This window comes from Manihot esculenta, chromosome 6, assembly GCF_001659605.2.
Source record: "Manihot esculenta cultivar AM560-2 chromosome 6, M.esculenta_v8, whole genome shotgun sequence".
In the NCBI taxonomy this organism is placed as follows: domain Eukaryota; kingdom Viridiplantae; phylum Streptophyta; class Magnoliopsida; order Malpighiales; family Euphorbiaceae; genus Manihot; species Manihot esculenta.
Window position 1 is genome coordinate 27,030,360 of NC_035166.2, and position 25,179 is coordinate 27,055,538.

General features: G+C 33.3%; 4 protein-coding genes across 7 annotated transcripts; 2 read left to right on the forward strand and 2 right to left on the reverse strand.

Moving 5' to 3' along the window:
- Positions 1-576: 576 nt before the first annotated feature.
- On the reverse strand, positions 577-2,137 carry LOC110616773 (ycf20-like protein). Its single transcript, XM_021759256.2, has 2 exons — positions 1,901-2,137; positions 577-1,214 (listed from the first exon to the last, which is right to left on the reverse strand). Exon 2 carries the CDS (start codon positions 1,170-1,172, stop codon positions 705-707), a length of 468 nt encoding a protein of 155 aa, XP_021614948.1. The 5' UTR covers positions 1,173-1,214; positions 1,901-2,137; the 3' UTR covers positions 577-704.
- A 5,291-nt stretch (positions 2,138-7,428) lies between these two features.
- Positions 7,429-10,896, forward strand: LOC110617430 (calcium-dependent protein kinase 26). 2 transcript variants are annotated; one of them, XM_021760188.2, is made up of 6 exons: positions 7,429-7,585; positions 8,010-8,121; positions 8,245-8,960; positions 9,084-9,380; positions 9,770-10,174; positions 10,259-10,896. In XM_021760188.2, the coding sequence occupies exons 3-6, from the start codon at positions 8,372-8,374 to the stop codon at positions 10,525-10,527; spliced, it is 1,560 nt and encodes a 519-aa protein (XP_021615880.1). In that variant the 5' UTR covers positions 7,429-7,585; positions 8,010-8,121; positions 8,245-8,371; the 3' UTR covers positions 10,528-10,896. The 2 variants fall into 2 exon arrangements, with proteins under 2 accessions (XP_021615880.1, XP_021615881.1); XM_021760189.2 differs by having other exon boundaries at positions 8,265-8,960.
- Positions 10,897-12,138: 1,242 nt separating this feature from the next.
- LOC110617515 (ABC transporter B family member 28) lies at positions 12,139-19,834 on the reverse strand. 3 transcript variants are annotated; one of them, XM_021760358.2, is made up of 16 exons: positions 19,284-19,834; positions 18,881-19,068; positions 18,763-18,786; positions 18,565-18,666; positions 18,219-18,309; positions 17,690-17,790; positions 17,539-17,589; positions 17,288-17,416; positions 16,580-16,642; positions 16,221-16,500; positions 15,198-15,346; positions 14,979-15,068; positions 13,235-13,369; positions 13,095-13,151; positions 12,892-12,948; positions 12,139-12,758 (listed from the first exon to the last, which is right to left on the reverse strand). In XM_021760358.2, the coding sequence occupies exons 1-16, from the start codon at positions 19,687-19,689 to the stop codon at positions 12,522-12,524; spliced, it is 2,160 nt and encodes a 719-aa protein (XP_021616050.1). In that variant the 5' UTR covers positions 19,690-19,834; the 3' UTR covers positions 12,139-12,521. The 3 variants fall into 3 exon arrangements, 2 of the variants coding, with proteins under 2 accessions (XP_021616050.1, XP_043813765.1); XR_002488384.2 differs by having other exon boundaries at positions 12,396-12,758; positions 12,892-13,010; XM_043957830.1 differs by lacking the exon at positions 12,139-12,758 and having other exon boundaries at positions 12,892-13,010; positions 13,095-13,369.
- Positions 19,835-19,969: 135 nt separating this feature from the next.
- LOC110617516 (post-GPI attachment to proteins factor 3) lies at positions 19,970-24,895 on the forward strand. The gene is made up of 5 exons (XM_021760359.2): positions 19,970-20,386; positions 21,892-22,153; positions 22,255-22,451; positions 23,556-23,743; positions 24,343-24,895. The coding sequence occupies exons 1-5, from the start codon at positions 20,292-20,294 to the stop codon at positions 24,627-24,629; spliced, it is 1,029 nt and encodes a 342-aa protein (XP_021616051.1). The 5' UTR covers positions 19,970-20,291; the 3' UTR covers positions 24,630-24,895.
- Positions 24,896-25,179: the final 284 nt, after the last annotated feature.

Here is a 25,179-nt window from a genome sequence, read left to right on the forward strand (position 1 = left end):
AAAAAAGGCCTTGAAATTATAAGCCTGGAGAACATATAAGACAGCAACGCCCACTTGAATGGAGGCATTTCTCTAAAGACAGGTTGACATTGTGATGCCACAACATACATATGAGTTGAAAGAAAAAGAATAATCATTTTTAGTAGCTCAACAATCTTAATATGGAACCTACAGAAGCTGTATTAAAAAACAACTTTATGAATAACTGAGTGTGGTCTGAATATAATAGTTCTTGAGTGCCAAACATGTCAGGGCAAGGATGATCAAAATATCACATCATACCCCTTCTTAAAAACATGGTACAAAATCCTTCATGCCTGTGAATTTTTCAATTTATAATGCAATAACCAAATTAGATATAAAGGGTTCACTTAACCAATAAATTATAATTTAAGAAAATATGAGAGACAGACTTTCCTGAACATTTCTCACACTACAAGAGGATTAGATCATTATTTTTATACATTTGCAATATTAAAACAAATGTTCCTTAAAGTCAAAGCCAAAGAACATGAAAAAACAAGTAAAAAGATGATCTCAAAAAAGCTCTGGTGGGTAGGACATACATCCATAAGATAGTATGAATGAGAAATATATATTTCAGACCAGAATGGTGAAACAAAAGAACTCTACAGAAGCGAACACCTCCAATCAATAATAGAATATGGGAATACCCACAATTCAAACAACTTCTAATGAAACAATTAACTGGCAAGCTTGAATGCATCAATGAAGAGGCCATAAGTGAAACCCATCTTGAAATTGTTGAGGAGGGCAACAGGAAATGTTACCTTTGGCCGGCTGTAATAAAACCTTGTCACGTACTCTGTCAGCAGAACGCAGATCACTGCAGCAATGACATCATTTACTCCTAAAGCTCCAAATGACAGAGAGATAGTTTGTGCCACATAAAATCCACCTAACAAGGATATTCCACCAAAAAGTGCCCTCCTTGAAGGACTTCGAAAGTAATTCCTGGAAATCTCAGGCACAATTCTGATAATATCAACTAATCTTCGGGGCCCTCCATTCTCCTGTACAGCTTGGATAGTGAGCATCCTACGTGATGTTCTAGAAACAAGGATTTCATATTTCCCATGTGAAACTCTTCTTTTATGAATGAAGCCCACTTTGAAGGGGCTTGCTTGAATCAAACTCACAGCTTGTGCCATTAGAGATGATATTATCCAAATGGTCAATCGGAATCACCTTGGCTGGAAAAGCAGAAAAGAGAAACGGTTGTCTATAAGCTTTCAGAAAATAATAGATATTTTTCAATATGCAAAAAGAAAATAAAAAATACAGATTATTTCAGCTATGATAACTAAGCTTATCATCAAATTTCAGCACAGATACTGAACTTCAATTCAGTTAGGACAATCAGAATCACCTTGGCTGGAAAAGCAGAAAAGAGAAACGGTTGTCTATAAGCTTTCAGGAAATAATAGATATTTTTCAATATGCAAAAAGACAAATAAAAAATACAGATTATTTCAGCTATAATAACTAAGCTTATCATCAAATTTCAGCACAGATACTGAACTTCAATTCAGTTAGGATTGCCACAAATATAATTTAATAAAACCTTATATGAAAATTCGCCATTTATTGGTCAAAAACGTAAGAAATTTGGCAATTGTAGAGCAATTGAAACGATATAAATTGAGTAACAATGTTGAAATTGATTGACATTTAATCCATAAACGCAGAAAAATCTGAAGAACTAGGAAAGATATTAGTTCGTGAAAGAAACAAAATAAAAGACTAGTATATTGGCCATTTTGCATATTGTCTCCAAAAGTTAGAGCACTTTAGGTAATTTTGGCTAAACCAAACCCTAAATTACCGCAATTTTTCAACCATATGAGCAAATTGTTAAGGGTTCAAATGGATAAAATACCTCACAAATGACAGTTGGAGTAGCGTACAATTAGAGGCGTTCATGCCATTCTTGATTCTACCACATCTCCTCAATGAGAGTTGAGATAAAGAGAGAGCTCACAGCCGACCTGGTATTATCAGAAGTGAAGCGGCGGGTGACTCTGCGAAAGATTTGACGTTTTCGACCACTCACTCGCCGTTTTCTTTGTTTGGCCAATTACCTAGAGACGACATGTCGCTTTACTAGATGTTGCTTAGTCTCTTCTTATGTGCACAGTAGTCGCTCATTCTACATCAACGGCCAATCAGAGCCTCCTTTTTCCCGCGAGTCGCCCGTCTTTTCTTTTATCAAAATTGTTTGTTCTATAATCTATGGTAAGAAAGGATTAGAGAGTAATTGGATGTTCAAATACATTCATAACCAAATTCCATATAAAATTTGAACTTTTTTTAATTAACTAATAAAGAGTAATAGAAATTTATTACTATTTAAACTTTTTTTAATTAACTAATAAAGAGTAATAGAAATTTATTACTATTTAATCTTGTTTTAAAAATTTATATAAAATTAAAAAATTTAAATTTTATTTCATTAACTTTTATCGTCATTCCAAACAAATTTTAAGAGAAAGCTAAACTCATCATAAAAAAAAATAAAAAACGAAAGCTTTTTTCTTTTATTTTACCAATGATTTATTACATTTAGCAAAAGCTAAATCACAAAATAAATAGAAAAGTTGATAAAGAACTATAAGACCAACTCAAATAAAAAGTCATACAAATAAAATTGATAAAAACTCGATTAAATTAAAATTCAACAAATCAATTTAAATTAAACCAAACAATAAAAATAAAATCACTACTAACAATTCAATTCAACCAAATAAATGACAATGACAAGAACAACTATCATATCATCGCTACAATTGAAAAGAATATAGTATAGCACAGAATCACTAGACAATCAAAAAAACTCGCAATAAACTATACAAAAACACATGCATCCAAAAAAGAATTTAACTTTTAAAACAAACTAAAAAATCACTGAAAGTAAGTCAATAGTAGAGACACAATAGAGTTCAGCTATACCGAATAAATCGATGTAGCCTTGAACATGTAGACATCATAAGATATTCATCTCATAAGTCGAAACTGGAGAAAAGCCCTTAAAAAATATGTCCAAACAAATATTCTTTTTTAAAAAATGCACCGAATCTGCGAATAGATAATAAAAAAATACCTACACATCCGCTTACAAGGAAGGAGAGTCAATACTTGTCATCACTCTAAAGCAAGGAAAAGCAAAAGCTAATACCATAAACTAAAAAAGAATAAAAATATAAATTTGAAACCACATGAACGACAAAGAATAACAAAATACTTGAAATCCTCAAACTTTCTCCCAAAACTTTTCTCTCTTAGATTATTTTCTTAAGTTTTTTCGTAAATTTATCTTTTTCCTAAAATCACTTTTTTCCGTGCTTCCAAAAGCTTTACATCATTTTTTTAAGACAACAAACTTTTTTAAATTCTTGTAAATTAATCAAATAATCACTTAAACTCTTATCATTTTCTTTTGTCTATTTATATCCTTTAAAATTTAATAACAATAAATTTAAGTTAAATAATTATTAAATATAGATCAATTTAGTCCTAAAACGATCATGTATATATCACATAATCAACCGACTTTAAAGCGGCATTTATTTCTGTTAATGCATTTGCCTTTTTTTCTCCTCAATCTCAACCAAAAAACTCTATTATTTTTTCATTATTCTTTCTTTCATCTTTTTCACTCTTTAAATAGATTTCTTTAAAAAATTTTAATTACGTTCAGCAAATTAAATTACTCAATTTTTACATCTCTAGTTATTTTCCCACCTCCGTATCGATTGATGATATTAATAATGGATTTGCTGCATATTGTGGATGATAATTAATCAGCAACAATAGTCTTGATAATCATAATTTTTTTTTCTTTCTCCACAAGACAACAACCTTACTTCTAATCTGACGATCATGAATGTCTTTAATATATTCAATGAATGCTCTAGTTTTATGCGATCGCCTTTGACACAATGGGTTTAACTGGTTTTTTAGATTTTCTTTTTTATGAATGCTTGGATCATTTGCTCGATTGTTTTTGTGTGGTAAAGAAATCAAATAGTTGTTTGGATCTTTTTAATTTTCTTGTTTATTGGTTGAAAATTTGAGATTGCTGGATCAATATTTATTGTATAATGATGAGTATTTCTCCATTTTTACTCTAATGAAATATTTTTGAGATTTTTTTTTTCGATTATTGAATGGACATTTTTAGATTTGAATGGTTCAAATGAATATAGAATTTAGGACAAATTTTGCTTCTTTAAATTATTGGATATTAGGTTGCAAATTAATTAGAGGAAATAGAAAATATATTTGTTTGTTCTATCCATTAACGAGCTCTAACTAAGTTAATTTTGGATTTTCAAGTATTGTTTTTGAATTTCAAAGAATGTAAATAGATAAAAAAAAATTGAGAAGGACTTAAGTGAATATTTGACTAATTTACAGGGGCTTAAAAAAACTTTTTCCTTTTTTTTTTTTAAATTATCGTAAAATTCAAATTTTATATTATAACACTACTTAAAAGTTAAGTACAAAAGCACTTTAATAAAAAGTTCATTTTTTATATAAAATTTGCAAATTTAGTATTAAAACATTCTTTTTACAGCAATTCAATGTTATATAACTCTTTATAACTTATAATTGCCAATCAGGACTCAGGAGGCCGTAAATCTTCGTCTAAATTTAGTAATACATCTGCAAAGTGATTAATCTATATGGAAATATGACAAAAGGAGAGTTATAGCTAATACAGAAACTACTGGATAACATCACATATGATAAATGAGAAGTCTGGTATATATTCTAAATTAATAGCTACCAATAGAGTTTGTGCCTTTCTACCGTAGCAAATGAATAACATGCATGTATAATAATCTCATACCTATATTTTTCTTCTACATCAGAAGTAACCATTATAGTAACAATAGGTCTGATATTTCTATACTACATCACAATTGAACTTGATATTTTTTGTAGGAGGAGAGCTTCAAGTAATGATCTGGATAATTAAGAGTGAAACATGATTCCTACTCTAACACCTACAATCTAGGTTGGAGGGATTATCCGAACTTCAGTTATGTTAGGGCTAACGGCTATTAAAATTATCAAAGAAATCAATTCCAAATAAAGATGAGTTCCAAATATACACCTTAAGGAGATGATAAAGTTATTGATAAATTCTGTACAAAGTCTCAAATAGCAAATGGGTCAAATAGTCACTTTAGTGAGCAAACTTGAATTTCAAAGAAAATTACATTTTATGAAATCGTAAAAAATAAAATTTTATTAAGAGATATTTAAAAAATATATAATATTATTTGATGTAGTGGATTATACGTTGAAAATGAGGAGATTTAAGGCACCTCTTTATCGATTGAGTATCGCATAAGTAATCAATATCTAAAACGAACAGCATAGAGCATTACATGCAAAATATCAGGCCAAAATATCTAGTGCAGCAAGAGAAGCCACAGGTAAGGGATAGATATAATTACCATTGCTTGTTGATAAGGGAAGAATGCCGTCACCAATTGATGGTTCCAGTTAAACCCTATTAATAAAAAAATATGTTAAACAATATACTCATGGTGACAGGTGAATATAAAAACGTATATTTTTCAAAAAACATTTTTTAATTTTAAAAATAAATTCAATATATAGTAGACCACATCAAAGATTTATAGCAAAACAAATTTAATTATTTATTGCTTGTAAATCAAATTTAGATGTTTAATAGCCTAACAAATATAAAAAAAAAAATATTATGAAAAAGAAACGATGGGTTTCTTTCTTTTAGGTTTATTTGGATGAAAATTTTTTGTTACTTTATAATTTAATCTAAAATTCTAAAATTATTTAAAATTATAAATTTTATTATAATTATATTAATGTTTAAAATTTAAATTGAAAAGAGTGTATATTGTTAATACGTGAAGATAATATAAATTATTTTATTATATTTATATACTATATAAATAAATACTATTAATAAAAAATTTAAATATTTTTAGTTACTTTACGATTTAATTTAAAATTTTAAAAATTAAAATAATTCGACTTAAAATCTCTAAATTTATTTATTTTCCTCCTTGATTGATTTGATATAAAAATTATAACTTTAATTTTTTTTATTTACCATTAATTTCAATAAAAATTACAATATATTTTATATTTATTGATTTTTTATTTTTTAAATAACGTATCATAATAAATTTTACTATATTTATTATAAAAAATTATATTAATATAATAAAAAAATAAAAATTATAGTTTTACTATTTTCTACTATACTATTAATCTTTTTTTATAGTTTAATAATATATATCAATGCTGGGAGATGTAAGTAAATATATTATATTAAGAATATATACGATTAAAATTATAAAAAATTAAGAAAATCAGAATTAAAAATTATAAAGAAGTCTCATTATATTTTTATCATCAAACAGATAGAGATGAAGTATAATAATAAAATTTTAGAGATTTTAAAGAAGATAAATTTAGGAATTTTGAGTTGAAGTATATTAATTTTTAAAATTTTAGATTAAATTATAAAATAATTAAAAATTTTAAATTTTTTATATCAATAATATTTATTTACATATAATAAAATAATTTACATTATTTTACAACATCAACAAGACTTTTCTTTGTTCAGATTTTAACTTTAAATATAATTATAATAAAATTTATGGTTTTAATTAATTTTATTAATTTTTAAAATTTTAAATTAAATTGTAAAATATTAAAAAATTTTAAAATTTTAATGTAAATAGCTTTATATATATATATATATTTTTTTTTTCAATTTTTATTTTACTTTTAAATTAGTTTACTATCTTAATTAAAATATTTTTTTGCAATAAAATGTAATTCACCATTTAAACAATAATGTTGTGATCACTTAACCATGTTACATTTTATTATTTTAAATGACGTGATATATTTATTTTTAGTTATCACGTGATATATCTTAGTTCACTTTAATTTTTTCATTTAGATATTATTAATTAAATTTTCAAAATCTATTTATTTATTTATTTTAATATTTAAACCAATTAAGTTTTAAAAAATGGATTTTCTTTTATTAGTTGCACGACATCTCCATCTGCATAAATAAATTCATACTTTACTTTCTTTTAAAAGAATATATATTTGGTTTTTTAACTATTATTTAGTTGTTATTAGATTGTTAAACTATAATAATTAAATGAAACAAATTTAACAATAAATTATTATTATTTAAATATAATTATCAATTATTATTTTAAATATTTATGAACAATCAATTATTATTATTTAAAGAAGAGCAAGATACAGAACAGCGAGCACAAAATATCGAGGATACAGTGCAAAACTGATTAAACAAAATTAAAGTGGGCCTTGACGTCCGAGGAAAGCGAAAGCATTCAATTTCAAAAGAAACGCGACCAAACTACAAAAACACAACGGAACTTATTAATTTTGCCAAGTACTGAAACCAAGACACCTTTGAGAGCCCACAGGGGCTCTGTTTTGGGGAGCTCAATCCCTGCTCTAGCCTCCAACGGACTCCTTCTGTGGTCCTCTCTCTCTCCCTCCTGTCGCTGACGAGGTTCCCCTTCTCTCTCTACTCTCCTACCTATCTCTAGTCTTTCTACGATTTCATTTCACATTGGTTTGCGATTCTGGGGATATGGGTGCATTTATAATTGGCGATACGCGTAGCTTATTGGAAATTCTGGGATCTGGGTTTCCTGGCTCTTTGATAAATTTTCTTTGGTTGGTGTTGAATTTAGTTGTAGTTTGCCTTTTTGAAGAGTTCGACTGATGGGTATTTAAAGAGATTCATGTTCATTATGGCTTGCTAGAGATAACTGGGATTTTTTTTAATGTCTTGGTATAGACCAACAAATATATACATAAAATATGATACATCTGACAATTTGCTCCATTTGGTTTTGTTTACATCTCTCATAAAAGTTTTGATTTGTGTTTTTGTATTTTCCTTTAAAATTTATATAATTTTATGGTTTCAGATCCAGCAGAAACTGAAAGAAATTCCCAGCTGATATGTCAAGCTCCTGCCGTTATTAACGTTGTTTCTCTAGTATCAAACTTTTCCAGATGCATGGTATCGTATCTGTTACGGTAAGCGTCGCTGTCGACTTTCAACAGACTGCCATGAGAAGCTTCTTTTAGGATTTGACCTCAAGTATGGCTGTGAATTTTTATGTGAGTTAAAAAATCAATTTTTTTGACTTGAAATTGTAGGTTTATTATTGAATTGTTAGGAAAAGGAACCGAGGTCAATAGCGACAAAGAAAACTCTCAATCTAGATCATCTGTAGTGGGATTCTGATTCGTAGCTTTGGTTTGATATTTGGAGCTAGAATTTGGTATGGCTGTTGCCAAGAGCAACAGCAGCCGTGACTTGTTAAAGCAACCATGCAATTGTTACACAGTTTCAAGCTTAACTCATACCATTTTGGATACAAATCAGACTTCAAATTTGAAGGATAGGTATGTTCTCGGAGAGCAGCTGGGTTGGGGACAATTTGGTGTTATTAGAGTGTGCACTGATAAGATGACTGGAGAGCTATTGGCGTGCAAATCAATCGCCAAGGATAGATTAGTGACCTCAGATGATGCAAGAAGTGTCAGACTTGAGATTGAGATAATGACTAGGTTATCTGGTCATCCAAATGTTGTGGATCTCAAGGCAGTTTATGAGGATGAGGATTATGTTCATTTGGTAATGGAGCTTTGCGCTGGAGGGGAGCTTTTTCACCAGTTGGAAAAGCATGGACGATTCTCTGAGATGGAGGCTAGGGTTCTCTTCAGGGATTTGATGCAAGTGGTGTTATATTGTCATGAAATCGGGGTGGTTCACAGGGATTTGAAGCCGGAGAATATCCTCTTGGCTACAAAAGCCTCTTCTTCACCTATTAAACTGGCAGATTTTGGGCTTGCAACCTACATCAACCCTGGTATCATCATACATAATTCACTTTTTCTCCTCTGCTCACTGGTTAATTGTTTGTTTGACTACTGTTTAGTCTGAAGCTTTGCTTTTTTAATTATTTTGAAAAATTTTCATTCTGTTCAAATAGGTCAGAATTTGTATGGAACTGTCGGGAGTCCATTTTATATAGCTCCAGAGGTATTGGCAGGAGGCTATAATCAGGCTGCTGATGTCTGGAGTGCAGGGGTGATTCTTTACATTCTTCTTAGTGGGATGCCGCCATTTTGGGGTAAGACGAAGTCACGAATATTTGATGCTGTAAGGGCTGCTGATCTGCGGTTCCCATCTAATCCTTGGGATTCAGTAACTGAATCTGCTAAGGAGTTAGTCAGGGGGATGCTTTGTACAGATCCTTCACAAAGGCTTACTGCTCAACAGGTTTTAGGTAGGTTAGATGCTTGTCTTTTTATTTCCTGGAAAAGCTTACATATTTTGTTGCTTCGAGTCATTTGTTTTGTATTCTGGTGGGCATATGGGACATTGCACCATCTACAGATTTTTTTTTTAGTGGACGAGTTCATTTATGTTTTGATTGGTTTCTACCAGAAAAGCTGGAACATTTTTGACATGGATATAGCTATGATTTTACTTCAATTCTTTTTCTTATGTTTAAATTGCAATATAACTTTTGCTGTTGGCTGGTGTTGATCGTTCCAGGTCAAGAAATTTTTACCATTCTGTTTTATCAGTAAACTAATTAGGAACTGTTTCCTTTCTTGCCTACTATAAAATTTCAAGCCCTTTTGGCTTGCCTAAAATTCATTCTCTTTGTAGATCATTCCTGGATGAAGGATGATATATGTGCCGAAGAACCTAGTCGATGTGAAAAGCAAAGTTGTGAGGAATGGGATTTAGGTGGTGGCTCTTTCTCTGCATTGATGACCAGGAGTCAGGACGTCAGCTTTGGAACTGTGTCACCTGTTGTTTGTGATATTGAATCACCAACTTTCAGATGCAGATCGTCATTCTCTTCTTTTCTCGTGGAACCTTCCTCACCTTGCTCTGTATCTGATCAGTTTTCTTTCTGTAGTGGTGGCAATTCTAATGTCTTGGAATTTTCTTCCCCTGTTTACTCAATGCCAAGCTTTGCGTTCTTCAGCCATGGTCCTGTAACAGAGGAAGGGTGTTCTGCATTGGATCTTGCAAACAACATTTCCAGTTCGAATGCAAGTCATGGAGGTAAGTTGGTTTCATTTCCTTGATAGCCGATGATATGATGATGTCTTTGAATTTACTCATCATTTTAAATAATCTGGTTTGCAGAGGTCAGCTTGGAGAAGATGTTCATATTGTCTGATTCTTCTCTACTCTGTGGACATGAAGCTAGAGAAATGGATCACAAGCCAGGTGATGTTAAGAGGTCAGGAGGAGCCATTGGGTCTAGGATGGCCATGCACAGTAAGAGGAACCGTACAATTGGTCTGGGTGAGCGTGAGCAACTCGATTTCATGGTGACTGAATCAGTTATCAGATGGGCATCATGCACTCATCTTCCAACTGCTCCATCTCTTAGGTCTTCTCTTGTCTGTTGAAACTTGAAAAAGAGGGCTGGCTGACAAGCTGGAACTAAAGAATGAAACTGGAGGCTCTGATGGATGATGATTGAGAGATGGAGAAAATGGCATGGCCACACTCTTTTCTACTGACCAATGTAATTGTGATATGTTTGTTTGTCCTTTTTCTGCTGAATCATGGTGAGTAAGTGTTAGGCAAGCTTCAAATGGTGGTGTGATTTGAGTGATGTCTGTTTGTTATCTTCAGTTTGTGCATTACTAGGTTGCAAGAGCAACAATCTGCAAGTAATGGGCTTCTGCCTTGTATAAAGCTGAATTTTGTAGTATGAAGTTTTCCAAGTTCCATTACTATGTGTTCCATGAATGCAAGAAATTGGTGATTGGTTCTCTCGTCTTCTTCAATCATTTATTATTATTTTCAACAATTGGAGAGGAATAGAGATTCAAGCTTAAATCTTTTTGAAGTAGAGAGGTGCATAGAGCAGTAGACAAACACTAGGTTAACTTGAAGAACAGCAGGGTAGTTTTCATCTTCCCATAAATGGCTTTTTGATTTTAACTACCTGAAATTTCCGATAATAGGGGAAAAAAGGGGTCATTATTATTGATCATCATTTGTGAACCGATTAAAATTAGGAAAATGAGGAAAACATGTGATGCCAGTTTTTAATGGAATTATTCATTTGACATTTAACAGGTTTTAAGTGTGGAAGCATCCATTTCAAAAAAAAAAAAAAGTGTGGAAGCACCATTTACTTGTGTAGATAGCTGTGATGGTACTCTTTTTTTTTTTTTTTTTTTTTTTTTTTTTTTTTTCTGTGATGGAAATGGGGTAGTGGCCATTAGCGTAGGGACACAATCGGATGATGGTGAATGCCCTTTTCACGACAAAAATTGACACTCGAATTGAGGCACTTTGGTTTTGCCATGATCAGGTCAAGCAATGGGTTATAGTTATTGCCAACAAAAATCTGTAAATCCAAATGTAGACCTCTCTGTTAGGCCTTAGGCCTCTAAAAGAGGGAAACATGGCATTATGACTCGGTAGCAGCAACGGTAGTGGACGCAGAAAGGCAAATATTTAGGAGGATCATTTTGTCAAATTTAATACATTTAAATTATTGGAATGACTGGTAAATATCTTCTGGTCCAGTCCCTACTAGCGGCCACAATACTAAATTCTCCCTAAATATAGCCAAGTTCCAAATGCGATGAATTCCACCAGACACATTGCCAAAAACTGGACCAACTGTATAAGTTTTCCAAAAAGCCTGCAAGCTTGGCATCTCAAGATATCCTGACGTTGAATACGATGCCCCCTGAATGCCTTGCCAACATCAATCCTGCAAGTTTCTTTCCTGATTCTCGATGATGCAAGACATTCGATCCCTAATACTGCAAAAATCATCTCATGAAAGAATAATTGAGGCTCTACATGTTGCATTCTATAGCATCTCAGCATCAAAAACATCCGGGTACAATTTCGATTAACATGTTTAGATAGATCAAAAATAAAAATGGCCAAAATTAGCTAATACAACCATTCTCATTATACATTAACATCTAAACAGAAAAACCGGGTAGATGTAACTATGATGATTCAGAAAAGAAATACCAGTTGGCGAGAAATTTAAAATCAATGCAGAAATTTATTGCTTTACCAATAACAATAGATAAATTGTTACTGTTTTTTACAATTCTTTTGTTTTCAACTGCAGACAACGGTGCATTATGCCCGGTGTATGTAATTTTTTCATGTGACAATATCTTGACCTGTAATTATCAAAAAAGAAGAAGAAGCCCTCAGCTCAGCACATATCCTTTTTGACTTAAAGGCTAATTTTCCACTTGTGAAATTGGACTTTTAACCTATCTGCACGGAGAAAGAAAAATCCAAAATTGCAATTCTATGCTTATAGTGCTGTGTGAACTAAGAAGCAATATGAAGTTCAATTAGAAAAGTGCTTAGCCCTTCCATATTCAACTATCGACAATATATCACAATTTCAGTGTCACTCAAATGCCAATCTTTGAGTGCCAACCAATGATGCATATTGACCCTTCTTGGCCAACAACTCAAAATGGGTACCCAGTTCTGCGATCCTCCCACCAGAACAAAGTGCGATCTGATGGGCATTTTGTACTGTGCTTAATCTATGAGCAATCACCAATGTTGTTCTGCCCTTCATCAAATGGTTAAGAGCATCCTGGACCAGGCGTTCACTAACCGCATCCAAAGCACTTGTGGCCTGAATTAAAGAGCACATTTTATGCAGGCTTGAAACATGATAACCAAAATTCTAATTGATGCCTTGACCGATACCATGTTGACACAAGGTAGAAGAAATCACAAATGCATAGATAAACAAACAAGGATCCTACCTCATCAAGAATAAGGATTGGAGCATTTTTCAGCAAGGCTCTTGCAATTGCAATTCTCTGAATGAAGGTGAGAAAATATAATTCAATCACTTATCTTTCAAATCCCTGCTCCCTCTTCTCTTTCTCTCACAAGCACCAAAAGATCAGAAACACATAGTCACAATCACAAACATCTCAATCTCTCTGAAAAGCTTGTTATTTACCTGCCTCTGTCCTCCACTCAGTAAGCCACCACGCTCACCAACTAGAGTGTCATAACCCTTTGAGATCCAAGTAAACGTTCAGCAAACAACAATGAAGCAAGCAAATTTATAACCAAAAGCAAAATTACAAGATAATGAACCTGTGGAAGTGAAATTATGAACTCATGAGCATTTGCAGCTTTGGCAGCCTTTATGATGTCATCCTTGGATACATTATCATCTGGAAGCCCGTATGCAATATTTTCTCCAACAGAAACCGAAAAAAGGACAGGCTCCTGTATATATTACATGCTTAAGTTTATGAAATACAGAAGACTTGTATCTGGCAGTTGAAGTAATTCCCTCGGCACATGCACTACCATGTGCATCAGATAGGACAGCCAACACCCAAAGCCTTGTTACTACACCAAAACGCTACCTTTGACTGAACCAAACTATTTCAAGCCATAAGCAACCAGAACCAAACCTAACCATTTACGAAGTCCATCCAAAACTCTACTCTCAATCAGATTTCAGTTTTGCTGTAACATATTTCAATTCCATTGCTATGTTTCCATAAAATTTTTAATTGATTTGTGATTAATAAACAAACATAAATAACCTATACAAGTGTATTTAAGTTGGTTATTCAACATGTAAGTATTATGGATCTCGGCAATTACCATATTTGTCAATGGGGATTTTGGTAATAAATACACCGGATTCTGATACAGAATGAGGCTATCTTGAATTGTCCAAGGTCCAGCCATAGTGCCCTGCAATATCTCTTGACGCAAGTCTTGCAGAGTGGTTGTTACTACTGTTGTTAGAATCTTATGATTCGAATCTATTTTTCAACATTTTGATTCAAATCTATAGGGTGAATCTTTAAGTGTAACCGAATTTAACGATTTTTTATTCGAATCTTAAGATTCTTGTTCGAATCTTAAGATTCTCGATTTGATTCTATATCCTAGCCATTCAGATATATAGAGTACATCAATTGTGACTCAATCTGAATTAGGTGAATTAATATGAACCGATTAAATTTTCACCCGATTCAATTAATTATTTATAAAGAGTTTTCCCGGTTTTATATTTTCAAAATTTAAGATCTTATTCATTTTTGCTAAAAGAATATATAAAACCCTTCCTTAGCTATTTTTCTTCCACCAACCATACTTTTTTCTCTCCCTCTTCTTTCTTTTTTTCTTTTTATTTAATTTACTTAAATAATTAAAGTTGTCAAGTTACAATAATTTATATTAATAATATTATAATCTACTATTCTTTTTTACTATTTAATTATTTATCAAATTTAAATGAAAATTTTAGTATGTGTATAATGATAACTATTGTCTATAATTTTAAAGTTTGTAATTTATAATATAAAATTATATAACATAATATATATATATATATATATATTATTCTATTATAAATAACATTTCTAACATAGATAAATGATAATTCTATATTTACTAAAATATATGATTATGATATATTTTTTACTTATTTTTAGCATATATATTATTTTTAATTGATTTTTAGATTTTTTTAGTAAATCTTAGGATTCAATTGGATTCTCGATTCATGATTCAAGATTTAAATTTTCGATTCGAATTTAAATTTGACAACTATGATAATTTGACAACTATGATCGTAGGCAATCCATGGTTACTATTGTCTCAACCAAATACCAGGTTAATATCAAACAAACTTTGCTAATGAAATTCAAGATAAATTCAGTTGCTAGGTATTCAAGTATTCCACCTCTTGGTTTAGAACTAGAGCAAACAGTATCTCAGTAGCAATTGATGCCAGCAAGCTAAACATGTTACCTAGGAAGTTTTGCAGTAACGAGTTTAAATGGAAATTGAAAAGTATGGAGATCTGAGTATGTACTTGATTCACTATGGAGACAACTCGAGCCCATTCGGTCTTTTCAAATGTCCGGACATCCTCTCCTGCAACAGTTATTTTACCTCTAGTTGGCTGTAGGAAAAAAGACACTTATGAATTAGTGCTATTTCTTGATTAAAATAATAATAATAATAAGAACAATGATACCAACATCTTGAAATTCAAAAGTGAAAATTAAGATTTTGAAAAAAGAAAATAAACCTCATAAAAGCGTGCTAATAGCTGAACTATAGTACTCTTGCCTGCACCACTTGGGCCCACTAGCGCAGTCACAGTTCCACATTTTAGTTTCAAATTAAGACCATTTAATATTTCCACATCAGGTCTCAAAGGATAAGAGAAATGCACATCTGCAGAAGAAATTAAGGACATCAGTTGGCATAAAAGATTGATCTATTGCCGTTTTCGGATGCAATTATTTGAAATAAGAGATTTGTTTTGATTTTAATTTCAATTGTTTAAGTGAAAGTGACTTGTCGCTCAATTAGATTGAAGAATGTGGTTGAGACCTGGATTTTAAATGACAAAACTAATTGAAATAATATCTATTAAATTTGAGTTCTACCTCACCCTAAAAGTTAGCTAAGAGACATTTAAGATCTTTATAAAAGACGTTACCTACTGTTCCAAATTAATATGGGATTGAACACTACATTCTTCGTGTCAAGAACTACAATGGAGCGTAAAATATTTATGAGAGACCTAACATTTATGAGAAAGCTTTGTTACCGTCTTAAAATTAAATTAGACCCACTCATATTAAAAGGTAGCTTAAAATGAAAAGTGACTAAAACCTAAAATACACATCATTTCTATTTCAAACCGACGTAGAATTCAACGATATCTATGTATTATCAATAACAATTTCAAATTTCTCTATTCAAACAAAAAGTACACGAGTTTAGAGAAGCCATTAGCAATTTGAATTTATTCTTTGTTCTTTATGTCCCAAATTACAATGCCAAGAAAAATTATGCAGGGGAAGACCCTATTCAACCACGTAGAGAGAGCATCTTATAAAGCACAAAGTTGTGTCACATTATGATATTTGCATACTTAATTGGAATAAATATTATATTTTATTTTACAGGAAAAAATTAATTCATACTGTAAGACCATGAGAAGTTATCAATATGAGTTAATAACTAAAATCACAAGATGGAAAACTGCAGTAAAATTTACAACAATGCATGTGCAAATTAAATAAAACAAGATTGATGATACCTTCAAGACAAACATCACCGGACCAAGCATAGGTGCTCAGGTTGCTAGCTGATTTCAAGGCTGACATGTAATGTGCATTAAAATATTTATTACTCTCAAGGTAACCATTAACAAAGAACAATTTGGTTATCTCATCATGCTTTTCTTTTTCCTGGATTTCTCTTTCCAAACCATGGGCAAGGGCTTCATCAATTTCTACTTTTGATAAAACTGAATTAATTCTCTCAACAGCGGCAAATGCTCCGCGAAGGTCTCCAAATGTATTGACTAGTCCTTGAACCTGAAATTTTTTGTTACATATCAGGCGTGTTAAAGAGAGAAAAATCATTATAATGTAAAGAGAATGAAAAACGACTTACAGCAAATGTTAACGTGAAAGTGTATCCGATAAAAGAAGCAACAGTTCCAACAGAGAGCTCACCCTGCAAGCATGATTTGGATTGGATCATAGAGAACCAGAAAGAGTTGCATAGGTTTGGCATAAGAAGTGTCAGGGAAGACAGTCGACGAAAAAGAGAGGTACAGGGGATGTTCCAATTGTAGTAGTCAGTTTTTAGCACGTTTTTATTAATTTATTATTTTACCCTCCAGAAAAACAATGTAAAGGGGGGGGGGGGGGGGAATTGAAAGATTAGGTAGCGGTCAGTCTATGTTTTCAATTGTCTTATATACAGTTATGAAGTTGACCAAAATTATCAAACCTGCTCGAATAATTAGAAAAAATTGCATCAAAAAGTGAACATGAAATGGAAAAAAGTCAGGAAGCTTCGACAATAAAAAATCAATCTTGAAGAAAATTTTCAGGGAGTATTATATGAGCTCCCTTCCATTTTCAAGGTAATTCCACAAATTTAGGGACTTCAAACGGAATGAATGGATTTCTCCAAACATCAACAAATATAGACCAAAGCACTGAAAGTAGAACTGTCTCTCAATTCTTCCTCCCAGTAGCCAGTTCAGAGAGATCACAACTGTCTTTTACTCTTCTTATGAATGCTAGTGTAAATATCAGTGAACCAAGAATATGGATTATATAAACAACTGTATCACAGAGTAGAAGTACTTACTGCCTTCACTTTGCTTCCTCCAAGACAATACAAAGCCATCAAAGAAATATAAACAGCTATTCTTGTCAATGATTCATTCAAAGATTTGAAGGTCCCAAGCTTTATGCCACTACTCTGATAAGCAAGAACCTGAAAAGCTCCTTCATTTAAATGCTAGGTGCATAACACTTGTAACTACAGCTATGTAGTAGACTGGACATAGTAGTGCTGGTGACTAAATATTTCAAGACATTAACAAGGTCCATATTTACCTGGCTACCGAACATCAACATTTGGCGCTTTTCACCCCCAAAGGATCTTACCTAAGGAAACGAAAATCAGTATTTCAATCGTCATGCACAAATTTGAAGACTTATAATAACTTACTCAAAACATATATGGTGAAGCATTTTGAAGACCTACAGTGCGAATAGCAGAAAATGTTTCCGTCACACAATCAGATATGGATGCTTGGGCCATTCCATGAGCTTTGAAAACAGGTATAGTTGACCTCTTGTATGTGGCTTGAGATTGTAATTCTAGTTAGTAGCGGGTAATAAAAGAAAAGTTGATAAAAAAAAAAGAACTAAAGGTATAATTTAGATTTTATGACGTGAACCACATTGTCAGAAGTAGAGTGCAGAAGAAATAAGATTTTAGGCATTTATTGGCATCAACAAATATTAATGTTTGTGAAACAATGACAATAGGACACTTAATAATAACTATATTCTCTCAGCCTTGCCACTCCCAGAAATTTCCAGGCCCCCAGAACATGCACGGTGCTATATCAAATATTGAGTAGTCATATTTGAATGATAAAATTATCAAGGAAAACCATACTTCTACAGCATTTATGAGACAATTTATCACATATAGACATGAAGATTTAATTAGATAGAAAATAAAGGCATCACATAAACTGACAATTCCAAAGAAAAAAAGTTCTTACCAACTAAAACAGATACACTTAGCATCAGTATGCCCAGAATTGGTGCCAGTTGGGGGGCCAGAGCAAATAATATGCATATAGTCCCAATGACCTATAGAAAAACAAAGAATAAGGGATATGTAAACATATACAGCTTCTGGCAGCTGAAATATACCTGGGAATCTTATAAAAATAAGAAAAGGCAGAGACTTGTATTTTAGAAAAGGCAATAAGAAAAGCAACCCTATTGTAGTAAAATTAATAGGCAACCTATTTTCAAGTGCAAGAAGTTCATCTAAATAGAGATGACAAGCAATCTGGCTAGGTAACATAAAGCTCACTTTTACTCTAGTATAGAATGGCTTGCCTCAGAAAATGCCCTAAATCCGCGATCCCTTGAAATGTTCTCACTGACAATATCTTTAATCGATCCCAAATCAGTTGTTAACAAGGCACTGAGTTCACCAACCTGCAAAAAGTTTATGAACCCCTAAGTACTTCAATTCCAGTATGATAATGTATTGGATTAACTTATATTACTCTAATTGCGATTAACTGCACAAACCTTGTATCGATCAAAAAACTCCACCTGCATAAGCAAGGGAAAGTAAATTTGTGAAAATTGCGTTCAACTTTAGAATTAATATGTCCAAAAAACTAACTAATTCATCAAAAAGATTTACCTTCTGTATTACAACTCTTCTGAAAATATGAGCTCTTAGCGTTGACATTACCTTCTCCCAAACAGCATTCATGTTCACAACAAATATCACAGTGAAAATCGGTTCCAATGAGTATAAAAGTCCAACCTTACTAAGCAACCTCCACAGAGGCTCTGGCCTTGCGCCAATAAGCACTTCAAAAAATCGGCCTAGCACCAAACAAGGACTAATTAAAGCAACAGACCAAAAAGGATAATTTTTCGCAGTCATAGTTATATTATTACAAAGCTCATTAAGAACGTAACATGGTAATCTGCTAATCTGCTGATTAAAATAACAATTCCAAATCATTTCTTCTTTTCTTTTTTCCTCTAATTTTCTCGAAAACCGAAGCCTGAGAAATTCTCACAGCTCGTAGTAGTACCTGAAAACAAGGGCATTGAAAGGGTACAAGTAGTGCAACCAACGAGAGTCAGAACCGATACCCCAAGCCTCAGCTTATGATTAAGCAACAAACTCCACAAAAGTCCCCAACTTATCAATTTCGGTGACTGCTGAACTTCCTCGCTTGTGGCCTCCGATGCGTCGACCTTCGGGTCGGAATCGCTCAAAATTGGAGGCCCCGACACGTAAGCAGACGAAATTGTGAAAACTCTGGAGCTCCATTGCTTCACGTAAGTTTGTGAAAATGGCGGGAATCGGCAGGGAGAAGAGGAGATAGACAATTGACTGTGTCTGAGTTTCTGTTTATTAATGGAACGCCCGTGACAGTTGCGAATAGGGAAGCGAGTGGGATTGGTTTCTAGGAGAACACCTGTTGCAGACGCCATAGACTTTCTCGCTGTAGAGCGGAGGACGAGGGACACCCCAGCAAGATAGCCTTTTTCTCCTAGATGCTTGGCCAATTTTCAGTACTCGCCACCAACGGTTCGTTGCCAGATCATCATAAGGAATTAACGACACCGTATCAAAGGAATCCAAGTAATCAAGACTTCAAGTTGAAGGGCCTTTTAGTAAATCAAGAACGAAAACCACATCTACGTGTCTCCTCGTGAATCGCCTGAAAGATCAACTCTTCACGAGATTCTGGTCCTGCGGCTCCTGCCCCATCAAAGTCATCGATATCCGTAGCTCGTTTCTTCACTGAGTCACGCAATCCTCCCTTCTTTCCGTTGTTTTCTCTCTCTCTCTCTCTCTCTCTCCCTGTACCGAGTCCAAGTTCCCTCGACTCGGTCCCAGCTCATCTTCTCCTCTTATTCGATTCGAACTCGAACGCGCAGGCACGCTCTTCATAGTGCTCTGCTATTCTCTTTGCGATTCCATGGAACCCTATCAATCACATCGTGGCTCGAACATTCGTCGTCAGCCGTTGATTTTATAGAAATCATAAGAACCCTTGCTTGTTGACTTTGTGTTATTTTCATTGAATCAAATGAGTTGGTACAATTGGATTGTGCTTTCTTTTTCACTCCTATGTTTAGTGCGTGCTCTTGACGCCAGTGCTGGTGATGCTGATCCGATTTACAAGTAAGCTAACGCTCTTCATTTTTTGAGTTCGCTTTTTCATGTTGTTTTTCCATCTTCTTCTTTATCTTTTTGTTTTTTTTTTTCTGGTTCCTAAATTTGATGTACTTTCTACTGCAATTTGAGCTTAATACGCTGTTTGATTGAGTTGCATTTTTTGTGCAATTGAATAGAGCTACAAGTTATTAAATTACCTTATCCCTCCATTTGGCATGAGTCATTTTGCAAGAAAAGAAATGAAATTCTTACAAAATCATGCAAGATTTTAACCTCTTGAATTCTTTCATTCCAATCAAGAAAATGGTTAGAGAAGAATCCAATTGAATTGAATTCTTGCGACTTGATTCCAAACAAAGGGGAAAAAACAGTCATTCTCTTTTGACTTGGTTTTTTTTATTGATTGGAAATAGTTAATCTTTTTTTATGAGTGTGTGTGAAAGGTATTTAACAATGAGAATTGTTGTGAATCGGAATTGCGAAATATCAATGTATTTTGGGGAGGAACATGGAGTTTGGAGATAGAGTCTGTAAATTAGGCAAATAGTTAGTTTGTTTTTAGGTATTTTCAGTTGACTACTTGGTTGTGGCTTCTTTAGTCATATGCAATTTCCATAAAAATTTTTGGTTTATGAACCTACTTTTTATTCAGATTCTGTTTCTTTTATGTATCGTGTTATACATGTTTTTAATCTAAGGCTAAATGGTCAAGAAACATCAGAATTTCAAATGTGAGGCAAGCCCTAGGCTATGAGTGAAAGAACCCATTGATGATGAATGTATTGATCTGCTGATGAAAGCATTTTTAATTCACGGCAAGTTCATCATATTTCCAATAACAACAGCCCCATTTTCGCTTCAGGTTTAGTCATTTAAATTTGGGAAAAGTTATCCACCCGAGTGAGCCTCCTCACAATCACTTCTGTGATAGCAATAGACCTTTAAAAGCCCAAACCTAAGCCAAGACCATCCTTTGAGGTAATTTTTAAAGGCAATACAGAAAATCACCTGTTTATTTACAATTCAAAAGATTTCATCTTTTCTAGATGTGGGTTAAGTTTAGGTTTTATGTTAACAGCACAGACACAGGCACATCATTCAGTCAAGTGGAAACGCCATTTCTTGGTACTATCTTTTCTGTGATTCATGGATGAAATGCTGTGGTAGTTGACAATTTTTTTCTTTTTAAACTTGGCAGATTTGCATATTTTCCTTTTTAGTAACCCATACTTCTGATGCATTGACATTGAACGTCCATACAACAGGAGTTTAGTTTAATGTGATTGGAATGTCAGGCTAGAAGGTTCACTTGTGGACGGAATATCAACCGTTTTTAGGGCCACTTTTGGAAGTAGTTATGAAATAACCACTTTGGCAGGGTCGGCTAGATGGTTTACTAATTCAAAGGCATATTAAAGAGATATAGGTCATGTGCATTCTTCTGATCCTAGCTGTTTGACTTCTGTCTGCTGCTTTTATTGCTATCATTTTAATTGTTGCTCATTTATCAGGGCTTGCGTGGAGCAATGTGAGAAAACTGGATGTGTGGGCACGAAATGCTTCCAACATTGTAAATTCTCATCTGATGGAAAACCTATTGATGGACCATGGTATCTTCAAGAGCCACTCTATATGCAGTGGAAACAGTGGGACTGTCGCAGTGATTGTCGATACCATTGCATGGTTGCCAGGGAGGAAGAAAGACAGAAATTGGGTGATAAGCCTGTGAAGTATCATGGGAAATGGGCATTTCGACGTGCTTATGGAATTCAGGTTTTTATTTAAAATTTTAACTCTTTAGTTTATCAATGTATAAAGGACTTGAATGAATATATGACACAGCTTTTTCAAGTAAATGTTGTTTGTTCTCTCAGGAGCCTGTTTCTGTTGCTCTATCTGCACTAAATCTCGCCATTCAGTTCCATGGTTGGGTATCATTTTTCATTCTTATATACTACAAGCTACCACTAAGGCCAAATAAGAAGACTTATTATGAATATACTGGCTTGTGGCACATTTATGGGATCTTATCAATGAACTCTTGGTTCTGGAGTGCTGTTTTCCACAGTCGGTAAGCAGTCACACTATTAGATAATAGTATTGGAAAGGGCTAAAATTTCTTCCAAACTCAGGACAAAATAATGGTTTATTCAGAATCCGTTGAGTTCCTGCATTTTTGAGAGTTGGTTTAAGTTGTTAATCCTTCTTGCACTTTACAACCCATTTTGGTGTATGCATATAGCAAACATTACAGTGGAGAGAGCTGAGAGAAATGAAAGTTGGCCTGCTATTCCTGTTATTTAATTTACGATGGAGAATGTTGACTCTGCTTTGCTATTTATGATATTCAATGTTGAGTCCGATTTTAACTTGCAACAGCATTGTATATATGCACACAAATTACATGTAATATATGTGCACTTATCGTTACACAAGCCATGTAACTGCATATCTATAGACATCAAGAGTATTATCTAATGGAAATAAGTCCAATTAAGTTCTTATACTTTCACTCAAACGCCAAATAAACTCAATTTAAAGTTTTGGGCTAATTAAACATTTGTACTTTTATTAAGGGCCAAATAGGTTCTAACTTAGTATAATATTATTTTTTATTAATAAAATATTATTTTTTATTAATAAAATATTATTTTTTATAATTTAAAACATTAAAATTTTAGTATTTTAATTATCATAAGAATTTAAAAAATATATAGATATAATAAATAATTTTTAAAATTACAAAAATGAAGTTTTATCATATAAAAAATATTTTTATTATTAAAAAAATAATAGTATATTAGATGAGGGTTTATTTGACCCTTGAGTAATAATACCGGGGTTTGATTGGTTTAAAATTTTGAATTGGATTTATTTGGCCCTTGAGTAAAAGTTCAGAGACTTAATTGGACTTATATCCATTATCTAATTATGGTCCTGAAAGAGGTTTCTGAGGGGAGAAATTTGGAGACAGTTATACACTTCCACATTTTCATATAATTTACAGCTTGGAAAACTTTGACTTGTACTCCTGCAATTGCAAGTGCAAAACCTGACACATTGCACTATGCAGTGGCCTCTATGTATATGTCACACTTTCTTTTCCTTTATACACTTTATATTATGTTTTTCAGCTTATTCCTGTCTGCTATGTTATTTTCTAAATTAATTGCAGAGATGTCGAGTTGACAGAGAAGCTAGATTATTCCTCTGCTGTGGCTTTACTTGGGTTTACCTTAATTCTTGCAATACTGCGAGCTTTCAATGTGAGAGATGAGGCTGCAAGGGTCATGGTTGCAGCTCCTTTGATTGCATTTATTACGACACATATCATGTATCTGAACTTCTATAATCTTGATTATGGTAATCCTTTCTCTTCTAGTCTTCAGGTTGCAAGATGCACCAGAATTAATCCCCGCCTAGAATTAGTAGCGGCTCAACTTCCATGTTACAGATTGCATTAGTTGAAAGTTACTGTGTACATATGTGTGTTCAATTAAAGTCTGTCTCTTTCAGATATTTATATCCTCCTGCTAAATTTTCTGGCTATTTTTCTTGATACATGTTCTATTTAAGACTTGGTTTATCTAAAATGAAAATCACATCCCATACATCTCTATCCCTGGCATTATCAACATAATATATTTACTTCAAAATTCCCATATATAGGGGATCTATTTAGTACAATGTCACTGACATTGTCCATTCTGTACACTGCTTTGGTGATTGACCAAGAAACAAGGAATTACTTTGTTTATGGACAAGTTGAAGAACTTCCTGCAAAATGAGCAAATACTGTATAACACTTGTAGGTCAAGTATCCACACACCCTTTGTCCCTTCTTCAAAAACTGAAAATAAATTAGAATAGAAGTAAATATTGAGGAGAGATCTTGAAATATGAAGTTGTGACTGGTTTTGTCTCCTCTTGTGAAATGGTTTTAAATTGGTCTACTTTTGCAGGCCTGAACATGAAAGTTTGTGGAGCCATGGGTGTAGCTCAGCTACTCATTTGGGCAGTTTGGGCAGGTGTTACTCGCCATCCATCCCAGTGGAAGTTGTGGGTGGTGGTTGTGGGAGGAGGCCTTGCTATGCTCTTGGAATTATATGACTTCCCACCTTATCGCGGATTTGTTGATGCACACGCACTTTGGCATGCAAGTACAATCCCACTTACGTACCTTTGGTGGAGCTTTGTCAGAGATGATGCTGAATTTAGAACATCAAGTCTCCTCAAGAAAACCAAGTAGCGCTTCCTCTGCCCAATTCGTGACGTATATGATGGATTATGTCAAGCACATCGCAGGCCCTGTGCCGAACAACTGAAAAAGTGTTCTTTTTCCTGTGCATGCATTTTCCCCAGATGCTTTCCATGGCTGGTCTCTTTCACTTTGTATTTCATTTGGTGTGATCTATTATTTCCACTGAAAATCTGGTATACAGTCTGTAATGAAATTCAAATTTTGGGGTCACTTTTTTCATATAAAGAAAACCAGGGTGAAGAATTTGATTGTAAGACTGTGTTTCTGCTGTATGGTTATTCAATCACATTGATTGAATACTGAGCTGCATCCGTTAATTACAGCGCACTTGGAGAGCTTGTAGCCCAGCAGGTAAAGGGTGAAAAATTCATCTGCTCCAAATTGAAGGCCTGTGCTAAAAAGTAAGCGTCGGGAAATTGGATCAGGCTTCCAAAGTACTCAGGAAAATTGGGTCTGATCCTACAGTCATGTTTGGACGGGATTTCACATATTACAAAATAAGCTACCTTACCAGCCAGACAGTCGGAGGATGCTCCAG